The 22,641-nt window shown below is 43.0% G+C and overlaps 1 protein-coding gene across 4 annotated transcripts in view; it reads right to left on the minus strand.

Moving 5' to 3' along the window:
- Window positions 1-22,641, minus strand: part of LOC126272718 (solute carrier family 12 member 6) — a 1,173,553-nt gene that overhangs the window by 146,796 nt on the left and 1,004,116 nt on the right. For all 4 annotated transcript variants that reach the window (XM_049975756.1, XM_049975759.1, XM_049975758.1 and 1 more), the window contains exons 3-4: window positions 13,523-13,774; window positions 4,198-4,383 (exon numbers count right to left, since the gene is read on the minus strand). In XM_049975756.1, the coding sequence (XP_049831713.1) occupies window positions 4,198-4,383; window positions 13,523-13,774 (438 nt within the window). The remainder of the gene's footprint in view (window positions 1-4,197; window positions 4,384-13,522; window positions 13,775-22,641) is intronic.

A 22,641-nucleotide genomic window follows, 5' to 3' on the forward strand; every position in this document is an offset into this window, starting at 1 on the left:
ACGATGGTACCACAGCATAGCTGTGACCTAGAGAAATCTACGGCACCCTTGCCTTTGTCGCCAGGAATTGCTGACAAGGTGTGTGGGCTGCTTGTTGCTCCTTGTGAGTGGGGAGAGGGGAGGATTGGCTTGAGTCATCCAGTGGGGTGTCCGGCGATAGTTATGGCTGCATGGTGTGGCATTATATGTGTTGCAGATTTTCAGGTAGTCCAGTCATGCTGTAAGCATTCTGTCCACCAGAGCTATTCATTTTTCCAGAGGTTCAGCTTCCTCTAACATAACTGCCAGTTGTAGCAGGAGTTCAACGATAAAGAGCAGCCAAAGGGCAGCATCTGGCATGAGGTTAATGTCAAGAGTAGCACAGAATGAACTGAGATGGCATTCTATCAGTCAATTGTTGTTCACGGGTAGCTTGTTTCAACTTTTGCTAGGCTGTTCATGAGAAACATTTTAATAATGCAGATCTGGCTGTCTCATACTTGTTGTGAGTGGTTGGTGCTAATACGATGTCACTGATTAAGTTGGTGTTTTCTGCCAGATGCCAAATCAAGGTAATGAATCAGGTGTCATGATCAGCAATGGCTAACGAACAAAAGGCACACTCCATGGTAGTGAACCTTAAAGTAGGTTGTTCTGGTCGAAATGGTAGCAGTTTAGCCTGGGAACTGAGTGTGAGATAGGTAATGGCTGTGATGCGGCATGGTTATGGTCAGCCAAGTTGATATTGATGACAACAAACCTTCCTGAGACTGCAGCGCAGTAGGAAAGAAGGCTCCTAAGTTGTCATAGTATCCGACTGGCTGTGTAGGTATACGCGAAGTGGGTGAATGTCCAATCACATATTTATAAATCCTTGTGCAACACATTTTGCAATTGATGTGGGGTCACTACTATGGCAGTATTTCCCGACTGGGTGATGGGTAATGTCGCGATAATGAAGTCAAGACAGTTGATAGTGAATACACTTTATTCACAAAGTGCAGTATATCAATGTGTCTAATCGTATCATGCCTCAGAACACACTGCTGTCTTTGACTCACCCACAGATATTCCTCTGCCCTCTGGCAAGCGATATACACTATGTGATCAATTTCCACACTCTTAAACATCCCTAGGCCCACTGTATCTGATGCGATATTGAAGTGGTAATGTGAAGGGACACTTAAAGGACAGAAGTGTCTGTTGACTGGAGACCGCTGACAGCTGAAGAGGGCCACAATGTGTAATAGGCACACATCTATCCAGACCATCACGCAGGAATTCCAAACTGCATCGGGATCCACTGCAAGTACTATGACAGAAGGGTGGAAGGTAAGAAAACTTGGATTTCATGGTCGAGCAGCTGCTCATAAGCTACACATCACGCCCATAAATGCCAAACGACGCCTTGCTTGGTGTAAGGAGCTAAACACTGGATGACTGAACAGTGGAAAAACGTTGTGTAGAGTGATGAATCACTGTACATAATGTGGCGATCCGATGGCAGGGTGTGGGTATGGCGAATGCCCGGTGAATGTCATCTGCCAGCGTGTGTCTATATCTACATGGGTACTCTGCAACTCACGTGTAAGTGCCTGGCAGACGTTTCATCGAACCACCTTCAAAGTTCTCTATTATTCCAGTCTCATATGGCGTGAGGAAAGATAAGCCATCTGTAACTTTCCGTACAAGCTCTGATTTCACTTATTTTATAGTAGTGATTGTTTCGCCCTATGTAGGCCGATGTCAACAAAATATTTTCACATTTAGAGGAGACATTTGGTGATTGGAATTTCATGAGAAGATTCCATTGCAACAAAAAATGCCTTTCTTTTAAGGATGTCCAGCCCAAATTCTGTATCATTTCTGTGGCACTCTCTCCCATATATCACGATAATACAAAATGTGCTGCTCTTCTTGGAACTTTTTCAATGTCCTCATCAGTTCTATCTGGTAAGAATCTCACAACACGCAGCAGTATTCTGAAAGAGGACGGAGAAGTGTAGTGTAGGCAGTCTCCTTGGTAGATCTGTTACATTTTCTAAGTGTCCTGTCAATAAAACGCAGTCTTTGGTTAGCCTTCCCCACAACATTTTCTGTGAGTTCCTTCCAATTTAAGTTGTTCGCAGTTGTAATACCTAGGTATTTAGTTGAATTTACGGATTTTAGATTAGACTGATTTACAGTGTAACCGAAGTTAATGAATTCCTTTTAGCACTCATCTGGATGACATGACACTTTTCGTTATTTAGTCCCAACTGCTAATTTTTGCACCATTTAGATATCTTTTCTAAATCGTTTTGCAATTTTTTTTATCTTCTGCTGACTTTATTAGTCGATAAATGACAGCGTCATCTGCAAAAAACCTAAGACGGCTGCTCAGATTGTCTCCCAAATCGTTTATGTAGATAAGTAACACCAAAGTGCCTATAACACTACCTTTGGAATGTCAGAAATCATTTCTGTTTTACTCGATGACTTTCCGTCAATTATTATGATTGTGACCTCTCTGATAGGAAATCACAAATCCTGTCACATAATTGAGATGATATTCTGTAAGCCAGAAATTTCACTACACGCCACTTGTGTGGTGCAGTGTCAAAAGCCTTCCGGAAATCCAGAAATACGGAATCAATCTGAAATCCCTTGTCAATAGCACTCAACATTTCATGTGAATAAACAGCTGGCTGTGTTTAGAGCCAATAGTAAAATTCGGAGGCGGTGGTGTAATGGTGTGGTCATGTTTTTCATGGAGGGAACAAGAACCCCTGTTTTGCATGACACTATCACAGCACAGGCCTACATTGATGTTTTAAGCACTTTCTTGCTTCTCACTGTTGAAGAGCAATTCGGAGATGGTGATTGCATCTTTCAACATGATCAAGCACTTGTTCATGTTGCACGGCCTGTGGCGGAGTGGTTACACGACAATAACATCCCTGTAATGGATTGGCCTGCACAGAGTCCCGACCTGAATCCTGTAGAACACCTTTGGGATGTTTTAGAATACAGACTTTGTGTGAGGTCTCACCGACCAACATTGATACCTCTCCTCAGCGCTGCACTCCGTGAAGAATGGGCTGCCATTCTCCAATAAGCCTTCCAGTCTCTGATTGAACATATGCTTGCAAGAGTTGAAGCTGTCATCAAGTCTAAGGTTGGGCCGACACTATATTGAATTCCAGCATTACCGATGGAGAGTGCCACAAACTTGTAATTCATTTTCAGCCAGGTGTCTGGATACTTTTGATCACATTTCTGATATCCCCTAATCACGTACTGTATGTCGTTTCTGATATCCCCACATATCTATTGCATAAATAGCTCTTCACAGACCTTAACAACACTCACCAGTAGTTTGTCATGCGTTACTATACAGCACAAAAGAAATTGCACTTTACTAGTGTAGCCCATACATTCAATATTATTATGTGCATACTTTAACATGCCAGTTTTTAATTGGGGTGTTTTACACTATGTCTGCTTCAGGTACAGGTAATGAGTTCTGCACTATGCCATTTATGACACTGCCAATCTCAACTAGAAACTGTGTGATTCCCTTTAATTAAATGCTTTATCTGCTCCACTTTTGGTTGTGTGTTGTTCATATTCTTTTTTTGAAATGAATCTTTCTTCTTTTTTCTGGTCTTTATCCCACATCTTCATGGGATTAGCTTTTTAATCTGGATTTGGGAATCTTAGTTGTATAGAGTGGCCAGATACCCGTCCTGTCACTACATGACATCTGCTTGGTCTTGGTTTAGCTGTGTCTTTCCCTTCGCTTTTCCACTTTACAATCACAACACTCAACATTGACTTGGGCAGCTTAAGAAGGGAAAGTCACTGAGCTCTCCTGACAAACCGAATCTTCTGTTACTGCTTTACTACTGACAACGCAATACTCCCTTCCTTCTTTTATAATGGTGAGTCCACCTCTCATGACATCTAGTGGTCAATTCTGCATTACATAGGGTTATCCAGATACTTTTGATAAGATAATGTATTTGGAGTACAGCTACTGCTCCAAGGAGATCTATCCCAGGGCCCATGCTAGTTCTCCATAGGTACATTCTGAACAGCTACAAAGAGCCAATTTCGAAGCTCAGCACCTCTCGTGAGAAGTTTAAGGTTCAAATGATAATGAATTACTGTAGTATTCTGCATATTGATGGATGGTCTCAACTTAAAGTAAAAGAAGTAAGAATGGCCATTACTCACGAGGACAATCTCGACTGCACCGACGATGTACATGGCAGCGGCAAGCGTGGTGCCCGTGTAGAAGAGCATGCCAACCGCACCGCCGAACTCTGGACCGAGCGAGCGTGAGATCATGAAGTAGCTGCCTCCCGCTGGCACCACGCCATTGGTCGCTATGGCGCTCATCGAGATGGCTGTCAGCATTGTCTGTGGCATTAGAAATACACTATTAAAACCTTCTTCTTCAGCTGCAAATACAATGATTTCCATTAACCAGGAAAAAGCTGCACAAAAATTAATCGGATGGCAAAAAAGTGAAGCACACAGAAGGGGAAGAGGAAATGAAATGAAACTTCCTGGATGAAAGGGAAATGATTACAAAATCGAGTCAAATTTACAAAGAACTTAGTAGTATGAGCCCACTTACCAATAAGATATTGACCCCCTCCCCTCCCCCCAAAGCCTGGGAACATGTGTTGATTTGGTTGGAAAGAGCACTGTCCTGATGCAAGCTAGCTCACAATGGTTGTAACTGGTCCTTGATACTCTCAATGCTGGCATTGGTATGTAGTTAAAGTCCAAGCTGTTCTGAACTTGTACTATTAGGGACAGATCTGGAAATATTGCTAGCTATGGCAGTACCTCAATGTCACACAGAGAAGTATCGCACGTGGACGAGCACTGGCCCATTGAGAAATGGCACCACACTAGTCACATGTGAGATAACCCATGTTTGCGATGTAATATTGTGTTGTCAAATTTCCTTCAGTCACAACCAGCCATGACCTGAAATCACACCTGACGTCTACACACAATGAAGCCAGGAGTAACATGCAGTGCCTCTCCAAAACATTGCAAGAATAAGACCTCTCCCTACATTGTTGCCGTGCTCGCCGATGATGGTCATCTGGTGTATTGCAGAACCACAATTCATTGCGTAACACAATGTAAAGCAATTCATCAGCATTCAATGCTTCCCAGTCATGATACCACTCCAAACACAGCTGCTTGAGTCGTGGTGTTAATGGCAGCCTATGTGTGGGATGGTAATTCCTGAGTCCGGATGCTGCTAGTCTCCCACCAACCGTGGGGGATGTAACTGGGTGTTGCAGAGAATCCATTACTTTTGCTCTGATGGCATGTCATGCAGTTAAGATGTGCTTGGTGCACAGTATGGCAATCCTCCCTTGTGGTGGTCAGGCGTGAGTGAGCAAAATCGTGATCGGTTTGCTTGCCTTCATGTTCCCACCCAGTCTAACAATGTTCTACAGTCACCCCCAAATGTTCCACAAATCTGGATATTGTGCAATTTGACTAGCCTGACAAATGGAGACTCACAATGAGGCCCCTTTCACAACAGTGTCAGGTGCTATGACACGGACATCCTCATGATCATCACAGTGATCACTCAATACCTGGTGCTGTTCACACCCACACTCTATCGTGTCTGGTAACAGCACTAAACAAGTGCAACACTAATGCACTCTGATGGCTGTTCTACCTGTAACAGAGAAATGCAAAACTAATCTTTTACATACCTGTACAATGTTACATTAACAACTGTCCATATCTTCCGTTTTCTTCACGTTTTTTGTCAGACAGTGTATTCATGACCATTACTGTAGGCTTCAGTTCAAATTCTGGTTTCATGAAGCTCTTCACACTAGTCTTTCATATGCAACTCTCCCGCCCCCCCCTCCCAACTTCATACAATAAGCAAATTCATATTCCTTAAGGGAACCAGACAGGATACATGTTGAAAAAGGGTGTTTTGTAATTTCATTGATAAAAAATACTCCGTTCTTTTATATGTTACACAAGGTCCACTTTATTGTGTCTGTATAATTAGCAATGACAAAAATTAATTCAAATATGCAAATATCCCTTTAACACGCATTTGCCATGCCTCTTTTTTTAAATGACATATCGCACAAACTTTTAAGATAAATTCATGGGGGGAGTATTGTTTTACATATCAGTTGTGTCGATAACCTGTTATACAGATCACAATGTTCACATGTTTCAATATGGCATCTGTGGTTCTGTTTAACTCGTAAACAGAAGTTTCTTGTACTTGCAATCATGTTGTGGCCTGTGTGTTCTGTGTGATATATTTTGTCTTTATACTTTGTTTCCTAAATGAAAATTTCGAGTTAATGTGTACATGAGAGCAAAAGGACATGCAGCAACTAGCCAAGAAGCATGTCAAGAAAGAAGTTTTTTAGTTTTAATGAAAATTTAAACAGGTCTACTGTGGAAGCCCAATCTGTAAGTAGCGGTATGGTAATGTTATTGTTAGTATAGACAGTCTTTGTAAGCAATAGTACTAGGTAATACTACTAGTTGCAAATATTGTTCAGCTATATGTTCTTTGTACATAGTAGAGGATAAAAGGGTAAGAGCTGGATTCTGTACCAAGTTGGTGATTATATGTGAAGTTTGCAAAGAATCTAATTCAATGAGAATTTCAGAACCTACAAGACACAAGTAATATGATACAAATTTGGCTGGACCTCAGCCAATAAAAATGTTTAAAATTACAAATTTAAGAATGGTTTATGGTACGAGACGCATTGGGAAAGGACAGCGTAGAGCAGAATTATTGTGTGCAATGCTGGATTTGCCATCACCACCATCCAAGTTTTCCAGTTACTATGATACAATTTTAAGAAACTTAAAAGACGTTAATTGGAAAGAGTATGAGAATTGCTGCACAAGAAGCTGTGTCAACACATGATGAACAGCACGAAATTTGAGTAGCTGTCGATGAACTGTGGTAGAAACATTGCCACACTTCTCATCATGGTGTTGTTGCTGCCACATCATTTGATACCAGTACAGTTACTGTTGCAGAGATTCTAACAAACTTTGTCAATGTTGCAGTAATGAAGAGCCTAATAATAAATATGACAAAAACTGTGTTGCGTCTAGTGGAGGTATGGCAGTCCACAGTGAATTTCCAGACGATCAGGGTATGAATGTGGTGTGTGTTATTTACACCACTTCGGTGGTCATGACTTACACCAGCAATTAACGAGTTAAAGCCCTATAGTGATTGAGCAGAAGTTGTAAAATTGGAGTGTATAGGGTTTGTCTAAAAAAGGAAGGGAACAATGTGAAAACTGAACTAAGTGGGCAAAAACTGAGTGACAACAAGGGACTGGGCTGGGCTGGGCTGGGCAACTTACCCAGAAATAGATCTTTTGCAAATATATTGTGGTAATGCCATTAGAAATAATGTAAATGATCCAGAGGCTACGAAACTTGCAATATGGGCTTCTTTGTTGAATAATGCTTCAACAGATCCAAAACCTCGGCATGTCCTGTGGCCTAAAAGAAGTGAATCTTGGTGTAGTTTTCAGTGGGATTCTATTGCTGATGAAGTGTACAAACATAATCTCTCACTTCCTTAACCTGTAATTCAGACAAACCTGTGTATAAGGGATTGACTGATGAGAAGTTACTGAAAAAAAAATATCTTCATGGTTGAACTCAGAACTTGGACTAAGGCTTCAACAACAGTATATGAGAGTCCCTACAAAAAATTGAGTTTGATGAACTATAAGAATTGCAAATTAGAGTGCATTATGCAGTTTTGCACTTGAATAGCAGTGGCATAAGCAGAACTATGAACTTGGAATAAAGTCAGCACTGAACACTACCAAAGCTCTTAGCCAGATGGATGGAACAGTTAGTCTTCTATGCAGATTGAGCTGCAGAGACTCCTTCAAAAGACTTCAGCCAAGAACAAAACTAAGGTGTGAATCAAAATGAATATTGAGCTATAATATTCTGAAGTTAATAAAAACAATAAGAATGTTTGTTTGAAGGAACCACTTTCTCAAAAGCTGTAACAGATACAACACTGAGATTTGGCACAATTGCTTTATACAGCCCACAGTACATTTTCCCAGCTTTTATTTTTTAAAGTTCAAACTAGATATTCTATGGCGCTTTGTGAAAGAAAAATGATACAAAATTTTCAAATAATTCCTTTATCATACAAAAAAATATAACAGATCAACTATTTGTCCTAAAGGCATAATTCTTCCCACACTTCTCAAGAATAAACCTCACAAACCAAACGTAAATTTTTATAAAAATAGCATTTATTTTTTTGAAAAAATGATACCTAAAAAGACTATATTTTCATACTTGAAAATTAATATTTATTAACAATTTTTTTTTGTATTTAGAATTTGAGAATCTAGAACCATGAAAGTTTACACCAATGTTGCTTAAGACATATGTGCTACATGTAGAAAAACATTTACTGAAATGCAATGAGAACTTTAAAAAGAGGTAGTGTAGGTGCAAGCTCGTGTATCTTACCTGGCTCCCTTAACGTTCTGTCAGGCACAGCCGGTGAAAATGATAGGCGTACATGTAGAAATTTTCTGTCAGTTATTTGTCAACAATCAACAGCAATGATGTATTTCTGTTTCCCTTTCCAAACCCTCTTCATCACTGTTTAGCAAGCAGAGCGACTACTCTGTTGTTGAGATATATGCTGAATGTTCAAACTGATACACTCCACCCTTTCTCCCATTTAATTTCAATAGTACATCTACACAGTCCACCTTGAGCGACCGTTGGCAGACAACTAACACAGCGCAGTTCCAGTCTCTATGGACCGTTGAATCATACAGCATCATGAGACTGTGGTCTAGCAGTTCTTCATAAACAATTATTCTGTGGGCACGTATCTTGGGATCAAAATCGACGTTGTCTTTCAAAGTGAACTAATTTTTATCTGGCTGTCTACATGTTTTTCGGATATATACCCAGCAAACCAGACAAATAAGGCATTAACACAAAGTGGTAATTATTGACCTACATGAAATAAAATCGTCATAACTTCTGAACGGTTTGCATTAGGACATTCAAACTGCAAGGTTGGCTATGGAAATTAGTACACACGTTGTTGTTTGGTCTGATTTCATTTGGACGGGTTCGTCAATAAGCAAAACTGGCGCATTTGGAGGATTGAGAAACAGCATTTTTCGATTGAGGGGTATCTTCACGCTCAACGGGTGACTGTGTGGTTTGCAATGTCCAGTCAAGAAACAATCGGTGAAGTATATATCGACAACATGGTGACTAATGAATGGCACATAAAAGTTTTGCAAGATGATTACATCTCCGTTATCCAAGGTGACCCTGATTTCGACAAGATGTGGTTCATCCAAAACAGAGCTCGACCCCATTGAAGCAGTTGAGGTTTTGATGCAATTTTTGCTTTGGGGACCGCATTCTGGCTTCGGTTTACCCAGAGGCCACCGGCATGTCCCTCGATTGGCTGCCATATTCTCCAGATCTGAACACATGCGACTCCTTTTTGAGGGGCTACATTAAAGACAAGATGTACAGCAATAACCTCAAACCCACTCTTGAGCTGAAAACAGCCATTCTGGAGGTCATCAACGTCATTGATGTTCCGACACTTCAGCGGGTCATGCACAATTTCGCTATTCATCTGTGCCACATCATCGCCAATGATGGTAGACGTATCGAACATGTCGTTGCCTAAATCCGAATATCTGTAGTGACGTTTACATGTTGAATAAAACGTGTTAAGGCTGTAGTTTGTAACTAATTTACGTTTTTTCATATAGTTCAATCATTGTCATCCTTTATATGCTCCTATGGATTTCCAGTATTTTACCGGTATGACTTGGAAACACCCTGGATTGCAACCAGAAGCGTTACACCACGTAAGTAAAAGACCTATAGATTTTATTCTATGACTGTATGAATCTATCTATCAGTCAGATAGAAATATGAGTGCAGACAACGGGTTCACCAGTATTGGCTTGATGTAAGTGCTCGGAAAGAAAGAGTTTTCCACATCCGCTCCTCTTTGTTTTAATATCGAGAGAGGCTGTAATCTAGTTTCAATTGTTCCTTAAAGAAACCGAAGTGTATGGTTCTGGGTTAAAGCTTGCAAGATAATAATTCAACCAGCGGAAAAATGCTCCTGTCAGAGCATAAAAAAAGGTGGCTCCCCCCTACTACTGTTTTCCTCTACCTCTCTTTTACTGCCACTTTTTCTCTTGCACCATCACCGGCACCTTAATCTCTTTCTCTCCCAGTGGCATTTACTACTCTCTCTCCCGCCTCACTTCCTATCTGCTACTCTCTTACAGCACAAAAAACCACGAAGATGTTCACATCACAAAATTTGTTGTGAGGGAAGCGGAATACGGGCCGAGGCAGCTGATACCCCTTTCTTTGGTCTCTGACAAGAGCATTTTACCGCTAGCTCTCTAATTTTCCTTGCTAGGTCAGTGAAGTTTTGACAGTTTATTTACATACTTTGACACACATAAACAAAAAGTACGCAGAGTATAAGGTTAGCACAAAATCGTTTGCTTTACGTTTTTTTCTGGATACTTCGCTCATACATTGCTACTCATCGAAAACGCCCATCTTATGATTTGTATCTTAAGAGACTAAAACATCTTACACGAAATATTTTATTGAATTTCCCGTCTTCCCAGTTTTACATCTTTTGGTAGTCATTTTAAATCTTTTCAGGCATGTCAACACCATTTTCAGCCCATTTTTTGCCACTGTACTATCACTTTGGGCTTGTTTGGATAGTCGTGCAGTGCCCATTATATAGAAAATGCAAGTCATGAAGTTTTATTGGTGACAAATGCTGACTAAAATCGTAGTTTGGTGACCTCAGAACACTTGCGATTACTCCAGAACGCTTGCTAAATATTTACTGCATCAGTTAAAACAACATTCACGTATCAGACCGGATATTACGTGGATATTGTACGAGAGAGAGTACGGTCAGTTCCCTCATAATTCTATCTTAGGAACATATGGTGAAAATTTCGACGGTTTGCCATTAATATAAATTACTGAAGTGGCCATCCGCACAGAATCTATTAGCAACCGGAAGTGTTATTTATCAATTCAGTACATAGTTGCGGGGCCGCAACGCTCTCCAAACATGGAGGAACTAATATTACAACTTGGTTATATGGCTTAGATGCTTCATCTGAAGCGGTCGGAAGTACAGGGTGATTCAAAAAGAATACCACAACTTTCGGAATTTAAAACTCTGCAACGACAAAAGGCAGTGCTAAGCACTATCTGTCGGCGAATTAAGGGAGCTATAAAGTTTCATTTAGTTGTACATTTGTTCGATTGAGGCGCTGTTGACTAGGCGTCAGCGTCAGTTGATGCTAAGATGGCGACCGCTCAACAGAAAGCTTTCTGTGTTATTGAGTATGGCAGAAGTGAATCGACGACAGTTGTTCAGCGTGCATTTCGAACGAAGTATGGTGTTAAACCTCCTGATAGGTGGTGTATTAAACGTTGGTATAAACAGTTTACAGAGAATGGTCGCTTTTTCTTCGAAGGTGCTACTGTAACTGGACTACAGTATCTGGAGATGTTAGAGAATTGGCTGTTCCCTCAGCTCGAACAAGAAGCACAACAATTCATACACTCCTGGAAATTGAAATAAGAACACCGTGAATTCATTGTCCCAGGAAGGGGAAACTTTATTGACACATTCCTGGGGTCAGATACATCACATGATCACACTGACAGAACCACAGGCACATAGACACAGGCAACAGAGCATGCACAATGTCGGCACTAGTACAGTGTATATCCACCTTTCGCAGCAATGCAGGCTGCTATTCTCCCATGGAGACGATCGTAGAGATGCTGGATGTAGTCCTGTGGAACGGCTTGCCATCCCATTTCCACCTGGCGCCTCAGTTGGACCAGCGTTCGTGCTGGGCGTGCAGACCGCGTGAGACGACGCTTCATCCAGTCCCGAACATGCTCAATGGGGGACAGATCCGGAGATCTTGCTGGCCAGGGTAGTTGACTTACACCTTCTAGAGCACGTTGGGTGGCAAGGGGTACATGCGGACGTGCATTGTCCTGTTGGAACAACAAGTTCCCTTGCCGGTCTAGGAATGGTAGAACGATTGGTTTGATGACGGTTTGGATGTACCGTGCACTATTCAGTGTCCCCTCGACGATCACCAGAGGTGTACGGCCAGTGTAGGAGATCGCTCCCCACACCATGATGCCGGGTGTTGGCCCTGTGTGCCTCGGTCGTATGCAGTCCTGATTGTGGCGCTCACCTGCACGGCGCCAAACACGCATACGACCATCATTGGCACCAAGGCAGAAGCGAATCTCATCGCTGAAGACGACACGTCTCCATTCGTCCCTCCATTCACGCCTGTCGCGACACCACTGGAGGCGGGCTGCACGATGTTGGGGCGTGAGCGGAAGACGGCCTAACGGTGTGCGGGACCGTAGCCCAGCTTCATGGAGACGGTTGCGAATGGTCCTCGCCGATACCCCAGGAGCAACAGTGTCCCTAATTTGCTGGGAAGAGGCGGTGCGGTCCCCTACGGCACTGCGTAGGATCCTACGGTCTTGGCGTGCATCCGTGCGTCGCTGCGGTCCGGTCCCAGGTCGACGGGCACGTGCACCTTCCGCCGACCACTGGCGACAACATCGATGTACTGTGGAGACCTCACGCCCCACGTGTTGAGCAATTCGGCGGTACGTCCACCCGGCCTCCCGCATGCCCACTATACGCCCGCGCTCAAAGTCCGTCAACTACACGTACGGTTCACGTCCACGCTGTCGCGGCATGCTACCAGTGTTAAAGACTGCGCTGGAGCTCCGTATGCCACGGCAAACTGGCTGACACTGACGGCGGCGGTGCACAAATGCTGCGCAGCTAGCGCCATTCGACGGCCAACACCGCGGTTCCTGGTGTGTCCGCTGTGCCGTGCGTGTGATCATTGCTTGTACAGCCCTCTCGCAGTGTCCGGAGCAAGTATGGTGGGTCTGACACACCGGTGTCAATGTGTTCTTTTTTCCATTTGCAGGAGTGTATTTCAGCAGGATGGAGCGCCACCACATTGGCACTTATCTGTCCGTAACTACCTCGCCAGACAGCCCGTGACAGAGCACTTCATCACTGGCCTCCAAGAAGCCCTGATCTTACCCCCTGCGATTTTTTCTTATGGGGGTATGTCAAGGATATGGTGTTTCGGCCACCTCTCCCAGCCACCACTGATGATTTGAAACGAGAAATAACAGCAGCTATCCAAACTGTTACGCCTGATATGCTACAGAGAGTGTGGAACGAGTTGGAGTATCGGGTTGATATTGCTCGAGTGTCTGGAGGGGGCCATATTGAACATCTCTGAACTTGTTTTTGAGTGAAAAAAAACCTTTTTACTCTTTGTAATGATGTATAACAGAAGGTTATATGATGTTTCTTTCATTAAGTACACATTTTTAAAGTTGTGGTATTCGCTTTGCATCACCGTGTATAATGGCGGGTACTTACGACGCAGCAGCAGGTGAGCACGATGAGGAAGCCCATGAAGGCGCCGGCGGTGCCGACGACCCAGGTGAGACGGATGAAGAGGATGACGCCGAATATGTTCTGAATGCAGGGCAGGTAGACGCCGATGAGGGTGCCCATGCGCGCGGACGGCGCAGGCTTGGCGTCGGGGTCGGTGGCGGCGGGGATGGTGTTGCTGTAGTTGGCCAGCGAGGAGATGAGCGTCGACACCCGCGGCCGGTCCTCCATCTCCTCCTGCCGGCAGGGGGCGCAACGGTACGGTTTTCAACACCATTCTGTCATTACTGAAGTGCTCGGATGACTCAACAGTAGTTTTGAGATATACTGGAAAAAAAAACTGTACAATGATGAATAGCATTACTCCCGGTTCTTACAGTTACTCACAAATGCCCATCAGGAAGAACACAATCCCACACCAAAATCTGGAATCACAGAATAAAAGGAAAGAACAGGAAATGGGAGCATTCGGGAGGACGACGGTTCAATCCCGTCTCCAGCCATCCTGATTTAGGTTTTCCGTGATTTCCCTAAATCGTTTCAGGCAAATGCCGGGATGGTTCCTTTGAAAGGGCACGGCCGATTTCCTTCCCCATCCTTCCCTAACCCGAGCTTGTAGTAGTAGTAGTAGTAGTAGTTTTATTCATCCGTAGATCTCTTTTTACAAGGATATAGGACATGTCAAAGTATTTACAAGCTTAGATCAATTTACAATAAGCTAATTCGTATACACATATATTTACAGATTTCTAGTTAGAGACAATCATTAGATTTTACTCCTGGTATACAATAATTTATTTACAAATAACTCATTAAATAATGTAATGCCACACTATTCACTCATATTTCACTATCAGTCGCTGCACACACTATACACACATTGTTTCATAACACTTCACTCACTACACACACACACACACACACACACACACACACACACACACACACACAGGTGATCCTTGGGCCATTTTCTGTACTGCAAGTTCCCATTTGCTATCCTGAAAAACTGAGTCAGCATCCCTTCATAATCAGTGAGATGTTGAGCTCAGAAAGAGGAAGAGGTGTTAGTATTGTGCTATGCATAGCTTGAGGGGAGAGTGTCTCTAGAAAGGAAAAAAGAAGAAAAATAATAAAGTGAAGGTGTTATGTGGAATATTGGATGTTTTATAATCATCATTATTATTATTATTTGTTTGTATAACATTTTTTTATCAAACCCCTACTCTGCTTTATCTAAGTAATCCGTCTCTAATGACCTCGTTGTCGACGGGACGTTAAACAACACTATCCAGGAAATGGGAATAGAAAATGACTAACATGTCCCCTTTTTGATTTAAATAACGGTCTACATCTACATTTATACTTCGCAAGCCACCCAACGGTGTGTGGCGGAGGGCACTTTACGTGCCACTGTCATTACCTCCCTTTCCGGTTCCAGTGGCGTATGGTCCGCGGGAAGAACGACTGCCGGAAAGCCTCTGTGCGCGCTCGAATCTCTCTAATTTTACATTCGTGATCTCCTCGGAAGGTATAAGTAGGGGGAAGCAATATATTCGATACCTCATCCAGAAACGCACCCTCTCGTAAACTGGCGAGCAAGCTACACCGCGCTGCAGACCGCCTCTCTTTCAGAGTCTGCCACTTGAGTTTGCTAAACATCTCCGTAACGCTATCACGGTTACCAAATAACTCTGTGACTAAACGCGCCGCTCTTCTTTGGATCTTCTCTACCTCCTCTGTCAGCCCCACCTGGTACGTATCCCAAACTGATGAGCAATACTCGAGTATAGGTCGAACGAGTGTTTTGTTAGCCACCTCCTTTGTTGATGGACAAATCATTCCACTTCAAATCGTTCCACACGCATACTCCCAGATATTTTACAGAAGTAACTGCTACCAGTGTTTCTTCCGCTATCATATAATCATACAATAAAGAATTCTTCTTTCTATGTATTCGTAATACATTACATTTGTCTATGTTAAGGGTCACTTGCCACTCCCTGTACCAAGTGCCTATCCGCTGCAGATCTTCCTGCGTTCCGCTGCAATTTTCTAATGCTGCAACTTCTCTGTATACTACAGCATCATCCGCGAAAAGCCACATGGAACTTCCGACACTATCTACTAGGTCATATATATATATATATATATATATATATATATATATATATATATATATATATATATATATAGTGAAAGCAATGGTCCCATAACACTACCCTGTGGCACGGCAGAGGTTACTTTACCGTATGTAGACGTCTCTCCATTGAGAACAACATGCTGTGTTCTGTTTGCTAAAAACTCTTCAATCCAGCCACACAGCTGGTCTGATATTCCGTAGGCTCTTACTTTGTTTATCAGGCGACAGTGCGAAACTGTATCGAACGCCTTCCGGAAGTCAAGGAAAATGGCATCTACCTGGGAGCCTGTATCTAATATTTTCTGGGTCTCACATGTCATGTTGATTCCTACAGAGTATATTCTGGGTTTCCAGAAATGACATGATACCCGAGCAAAAAGCATGTTCTAAAATTCTACAACAGATCGACGTCAGAGATATAGGTCTATAGTTTTGCGCATCTGCTCCACGACCCTTCTTGAAGACCGGGACTACCTGTGCTCTTTTCCAATCATTTGGAACCTTCCGTTCCTCTAGAGACTTGCGGTACACGGCAGTTAGAGGGGGGCAAGTTCCTTCGCGTACTCTGTGTAGAATCGAATTGGTATCCCGTCAGGTCCAGTGTACTTTCCTCTGTTGAGTGATTTCAGTTGCTTTTCTATTCCTTGGACACTTATTTCGATGTCAGCCATTTTTTCGTTTGTGCGAGGATTTAGAGAAGGAACTGCAGTGCGGTCTTCCTCTGTGAAACAGCTTTGGAAAAAAGGTGTTTAATATTTCAGCTTTACGCGTGTCATCTTCTGTTTCAATGCCATAAATACCATGTAACTGTATTTTCAAACAAAATATTCTTTTTAATCATTTCAACATGTCTGTAAACATTCCTATTACTTGTATAAATATTTATAATTAAATATTACATACCTAAAAAGGCAATATAACGCCAGTCAATATCCTTTATAGTACTTTGATTTACAACATGGGAGATGTTAAATGTCAAAAATATTACATACCTAAAAAGGCAATATAACGCCAGTCAATATCCTTTATAGTACTTTGATTTACAACATGGGAGATTTTAAATGTCAAATCACACAATCTACAGCCATCTAAATTTCCAGTTTTATTTTATTTTTGGTACCAGTTTCAGCGTTACACTACGACTTCAGCCGTCCCTGTAGGAAGGATCTCACCTCTTGTGAAATCGAAACAGCGGCCATCATACAGTGACTGGTATCCGTCAACTTCTGTTAAGCACAGTTACCCTCTCGATCGTCACTCGCAGACTCAGCATTCGACCTTCTGGCGGTTACACCGTTATTAACGTAGCGGCATGTTACATTTGCAACGACTTACCTCGCGCTTACAATAACGTGTGATTTTGCAGTGTTAATCACTTAAATATGCCACCTAGTTAAATGTATTCAAGAAATTACATTACTCTACATTAATTATGTTTTGGCGTTGCTATTTTTTTCCGTCAGTGTAATGTGTACAGCTAGCCGAGGTGGCCGGGCGGTTCTAGGCGCTACAGTCAGAAACCACGCGGCCGCTACAGTCGCAGGTTCAAATCCGTGTGTGTGATGTACTTAGTTAGGTTTAAGTAGTTCTACGTTCTAGGGGGCTGATGACCTCAGAAGTTAAGTCCCATAATGCTCAGAGCCATTTGAACCATTTTTATTGTGTACAGAGGATACAAACAATGAGCATTTCATGACTATCTACCAGCAATCTGCACTTGTCCCCCTTTTAGGAACAATGTTTCCTTTCAAGTTGGTGCGCTCCCAATCCACAACCTTCATTTATCACATTTCTCCTCCACAATTCAGGGCGTCGTTTGTTCCTTCTAAATTCATGTAAATTGTCATGACCGAAGACATTTTGAAATCTCACGACTGCTTACTGCAACCCGAAGTTCTTTTGTGCATTATAGGAACATGTCTCTGTGAGAACTCTTTCTGCACGAAACGAAAATTCAGCAGAAGTGCACGTAGGGAAGAAGTCAGTCAACAAGCTCCATTTTGGAAACAACAAATGCAGAATCGTGTGAAAAGAACACTAGAGTAACAACTCATACCTCAAAAATGACGCCAAGCTCCTGTTTTATCTCAACGTCTCAGTTGTTGGCTGACAACTCGGTGTCGCCGGTTACTTATTTGTATGTCGCTCCATCGCTACCCTTACCCCACTGTACAAGGGAAGTAAGGCCAACCTTTTCCCCTACGCTTCCCTCTCTCTGCCGATCGTGTTTGCCTGAAGTCGACTCGTGTGACTTTCGACAGTATTGAGCCCATCTGTTGCATGTGTAGCACAGGACATCTTCCATAGTTTACAGTGATACAACGCTACAGTGTTGGATTTATTTTTTTTTGAGGCCAGTAAGGGTAAAACTACGATTTCTGTTGAAGGGAGTCTACAGCTTGATTACTAGAATACATTGGGTGTGTGCGCACTAGCAAGCTGTGATGCCGACGTTCACAGTTAACCCAGTCACAGCTCTGACGCCCGCTGTTCAAATGGTTCAAATGGCTCTGAGCACTATGGGACTCAACTGCTGTGGTCATTAGTCCCCTAGAACTTAGAACTACTTAAACCTAACTAACCTAAGGACATCACACACATCCATGCCCGAGGCAGGATTCGAACCTGCGACCGTAGCAGTCGCACGGTTCCGGACTGCGCGCCTAGAACCGCGAGACCACCGCGGCCGGCTGACGCCCGCTGTTACCCGTTGCCATAATCCACTGAGATTTCATTGCGTTTCTTGAGTGAATACATGGCTGTTTACGCCTTTGTTCTTATCGATGACTGGCGAGTGAGTTAATAGTTACCAGTTTATTGAGGGATTTTGACAGTACGTTAAAAAACATTTCAGTGAAAAATAATCGCGCAGTCAACGGATAAAGCTACGAAATGTGTTTCATATAATTCTTAAGGGCAATCAGACGAAATGGATAAATGGTCGTAAATGTCCCGTTTCGTTTTCAGTTGCACTTGCAAGCGTCTGCTCAATACATTTTACAGATCTGGATTATGAAAAGGGTTTGAAAAATTAAGTTCTGAGTCTTCCACCGAAACTGAAGTTTAAGCCTGATGATGTTCCAATTCTGCACCGCTATAGACAATACGACATTGCAGTGCCTGTGCTGTTATTCGCAGATACTAGGCACCGTCTTTCAATCAAAATGTCCTCCCCTGTACGAGGCTTACATAATGTATGCAAGAGTACAGGCTGTGGCGCAGGAACGACGACGTATCGAAGTTTGGGTCTGGCCGTGGATTGTGCACTGATAGCCAAACCACTTAAGGCACACCTTGCGGTTAGTGGGAAATCGGGTTTCGAGTCCTCGTCCGGTACAAAGTTTTCACTGTCGTCATTTCATTGTACAGCTGATTGTGTCCATATTCGCAACTGCGAATGCATTTCATGTCTTTCATGACGATGGTAGTCGCCACAGGAACTCTAAGTCGTAATTCGGAATAAACACAGGCACTGCAATATCGTATTTATCCGCCGATACTGGGCAAACGGCTTTCAAGTAAAATGTCCCCCCCCCCCCCCCCCGTATGGGAATGTACATAATGAATGTACGAATACAGGATGTAGACACATGGTTGCTGGCGTACGGAGCCGTCCGGAGTGGCCGTGCGGTTCTAGGCGCTAGTCTGGAGCCGAGCGACCGCTACGATCGCAGGTTCGAACCCTGCCTCGGGCATGGATGTGTGTGGTGTCCTTAGGTTAGTTAGGTTTAAGTAGTTCTAAGTTCTAGGCGACTGATGACCTCAGAAGTTAAGTCGCATAGTGCTCAGAACCATTTGAGCCATTTTTGACGTACGGAAATTTGGGTCTGGCCGTGACTCGAACTCAGATAACCAAACGAGAAGGCGACCGCTCGCGATATGCGTGAAATCCGGGTTTGAATTACCGTCCTGCACAAATTTTCAATGTCACTGCACTATACAGCTGATGGTAGTCCACATTCGCAACTGCGAATACATTCCATGTATTTAATGGCTCTTGTAGTCGCCGCAATGCCTGATCCTTCGGACATGCATGCATATCTTTGGCACTGTGAACAGACAAGACTGCTGCACACAGTCGCCAAACGGTGTTATATTGTGGCAGTGACTGATGAGTTTTGGCAGGACTTGTGTGTGGGGGAAAAATGTGCCACGAGAAAAAAAACTGCCATGAAAAAAAAAACAGGACACAGTCTTCCTGGGGACAGTAGTAGCTAGACCGCCCATGAACTTTTTTCTGACGTACAGACCACTTGGAGTTCACGATTATTAGAACGAGAGGCTAGTTAGGTGTAAACGATGATTTTCCACTCTCTTATTTATTTAAATGGTGGTTTACCAGATTTTCAGCCGGCCGGGGTGGGCGAGCGGTTTTTTTAGGTACGTCTCTAGTGGATCTGATGATTTCAAACAGTGCTTCTTCGTCGATATGCGGCGGTGCGGTTCTTTCCGTCCCTTTACGACGGACCTACACCTACCTGTGAACACTGTCTCAGCAGATCATCAGTAGGAAAGCCGAGTGAAACCTACTGTACTTCGACGTGAACCAGGCTGCAATTAAAGTCACTACGTTTCGGGAGAAAGTGTTCACAAGGAATGAAAGGTTGGAAATTTTGTCCTCAATTAATATAGTCTGAAACTTAGGTGAACAAGTATCACTGCCAAGCCCGTGCTAATATTAACACAGTCACTCACAATCCCTTTCATCCACGTTAGCAAGTTTATGGTGTTGCATTTCCCGAAAACGTAATAGCTACAAAAATAGCCAGATATTAAGTATGTCGGTACCAAATGCAGTAACAGTTTTTAGCCACCGACCTGCTCAATACCCCACGCGGAATACATGTCTTTTCTCGTCACGAAATTCACTTAAAAATTCCGAAATTTCTACACACACATTGGAATAATTATGCCGTCACTTTCCAACACTTTTGATGTATGAAACACCGCTAGAGCCGGCAACTTATCATTTCCATCGGAACTACTACTGCACACGTCCGATCTCTTTTATGGCTAGGCTTCGACTCCTCTCTAGAATATTCTAGGTCTTCTCTACCAGCAGAGAAAGGCACGCGAAGAATATTGCTTTATCATCGGTCACTTTACTCAACAGCTAATAGCAAAACAACATTCTCCCGCGTCAGTCCACGCTTTTCATCCATAACTAATCACAAAATAATAAACCTCACGACTGCACTTTTTACCGACGTAATTATCTAATATGCTGAAGTTTTGCTTATGTTATTTACTATTGTTATTTATACCTGAATTAACTTTCCCTTTACCATAAACTTACTTTACAAATCTATTCCACAAAAAATCCCCTTTGTCCATATCCATACTTCTTCGAAATGTTCCCACACTAAATCCTACTACATAACTCGTTAACAATTATCTTCATATTAACATTAATCCACACTCACGCATCATTCATACTGCTAAAACAAATTTATAACATTTTACATACACAAAAAGACATAATACTTTATGAAAATACTAGAACAGTTTATGAAAAACATTCTATTACTTTAGTGCACTTTACTGGGCACAATCGAAACTAAATCAGTACCCTATCCAATACTGTCCTCTATCAGCTGATACATAAACTACATGCGCATCCAGTCTCGCCTCACCATCCGTCACTATCCAGCTCTGAGGCACATCTCCCGCTTAACCGCTTCCATGGCAGGATTGTTATATGGCGCTACGCCTCAGATGTATTCGCTTAAATAATGATTCTCTCTCTCCAGCATTTCCGATAATTAGCGAAAATCACTCTCATAATGAAAGCAGTCTTTCTTTGAGGCTGATTGTACGTGATACCAGACAAAGTTTCATGTAGCTCATGGTGTTAAACAGCGTCTTCTTCTTCCCCGTCATTTGTGTCCTGTGCGGCTCCGGAGCTGAGTGGCCAGTCTTTCGCCGGCCTTGCTGCGGAGCGGCAGGCGCCAGCGCTCTGCTAGCGACGCACATGATGATGATGATGATGATGATGATGATGATGTTTGGTTTATGGAGTGCTGAACTGCACGGTTATCAGCGCCCGTACAAAGTACCAATCTTTGCACAGTTCAATCTCGCCATGTTCACTAATGATGATGAAATGATGAGGCAATACAAACACCCAGTCGCCGGGAAGAGAAAATCCCCAACCCGGCCGGGAATGGACCATGAGATCCGGAGGCAACAACGCTAACCACTAGACCACGAGCTGTGAATTCATGTGTTGCACTGCTAGCGCCAGTCCCCATAGACTGTCATCCCGATCGTTGTGAGTCGATTTTCGATGCCTGTTTGTCTTCTTCGCATCTTTGGCGGATGGCTGTTTAACTGCGGTGCGAGCGCTCTGCAGGGGCTTGCGTTAGAGTATCAGCTGTATGAGCGACAGTGACGTATGGCGCTGGCGAATGGCCGAGTCGGTACGGCGGAGCGTGGGCAGCTGCTGCGGCGTGTTTAGCCGTTCGAATGCAGATCCGCTGCCGACGGTGATTGGGATTTCCTTGAGATTTGAAGGACAGATTTCCTTCGTGTCTTTTACATGTTACTCAGAGTGAATGAACTGTAGTCATCCAATTGTTCCTTGGTGGGTTCTGTTCATGTTAATTGAACACCCGAGTGCACTGAAAACTATTTTGATTGTTTTAGTTCCTCGTTACTGTTTTTGGTCAGACCACCTGATTTGTTGATGGTATTTAAGGGAGTGCTAGCTACGCACAGCCAATAGACATGAAGCCGTGCTTAATGTGTAGCTAGAGGTCACGCCAAGAAGTACGTAAGCCTGTGCCGGACGCTCAAGAGCGAGCCGAAATTATTTTTCCTATTGTTCCCTTTTATGTTATTATTTTATTTGTTTGTTCTAGAGAATTGTCTAATCAAATTTTAAGAGCCGTTACTGGGCAAATGGTCACGTTCTGCTTGGGTTCATTTGTGCTGTGAATAATTAAAGGTTAATTTATAACCAGTT

Source organism: Schistocerca gregaria, chromosome 5 (genome assembly GCF_023897955.1).
Source record: "Schistocerca gregaria isolate iqSchGreg1 chromosome 5, iqSchGreg1.2, whole genome shotgun sequence".
In the NCBI taxonomy this organism is placed as follows: domain Eukaryota; kingdom Metazoa; phylum Arthropoda; class Insecta; order Orthoptera; family Acrididae; genus Schistocerca; species Schistocerca gregaria.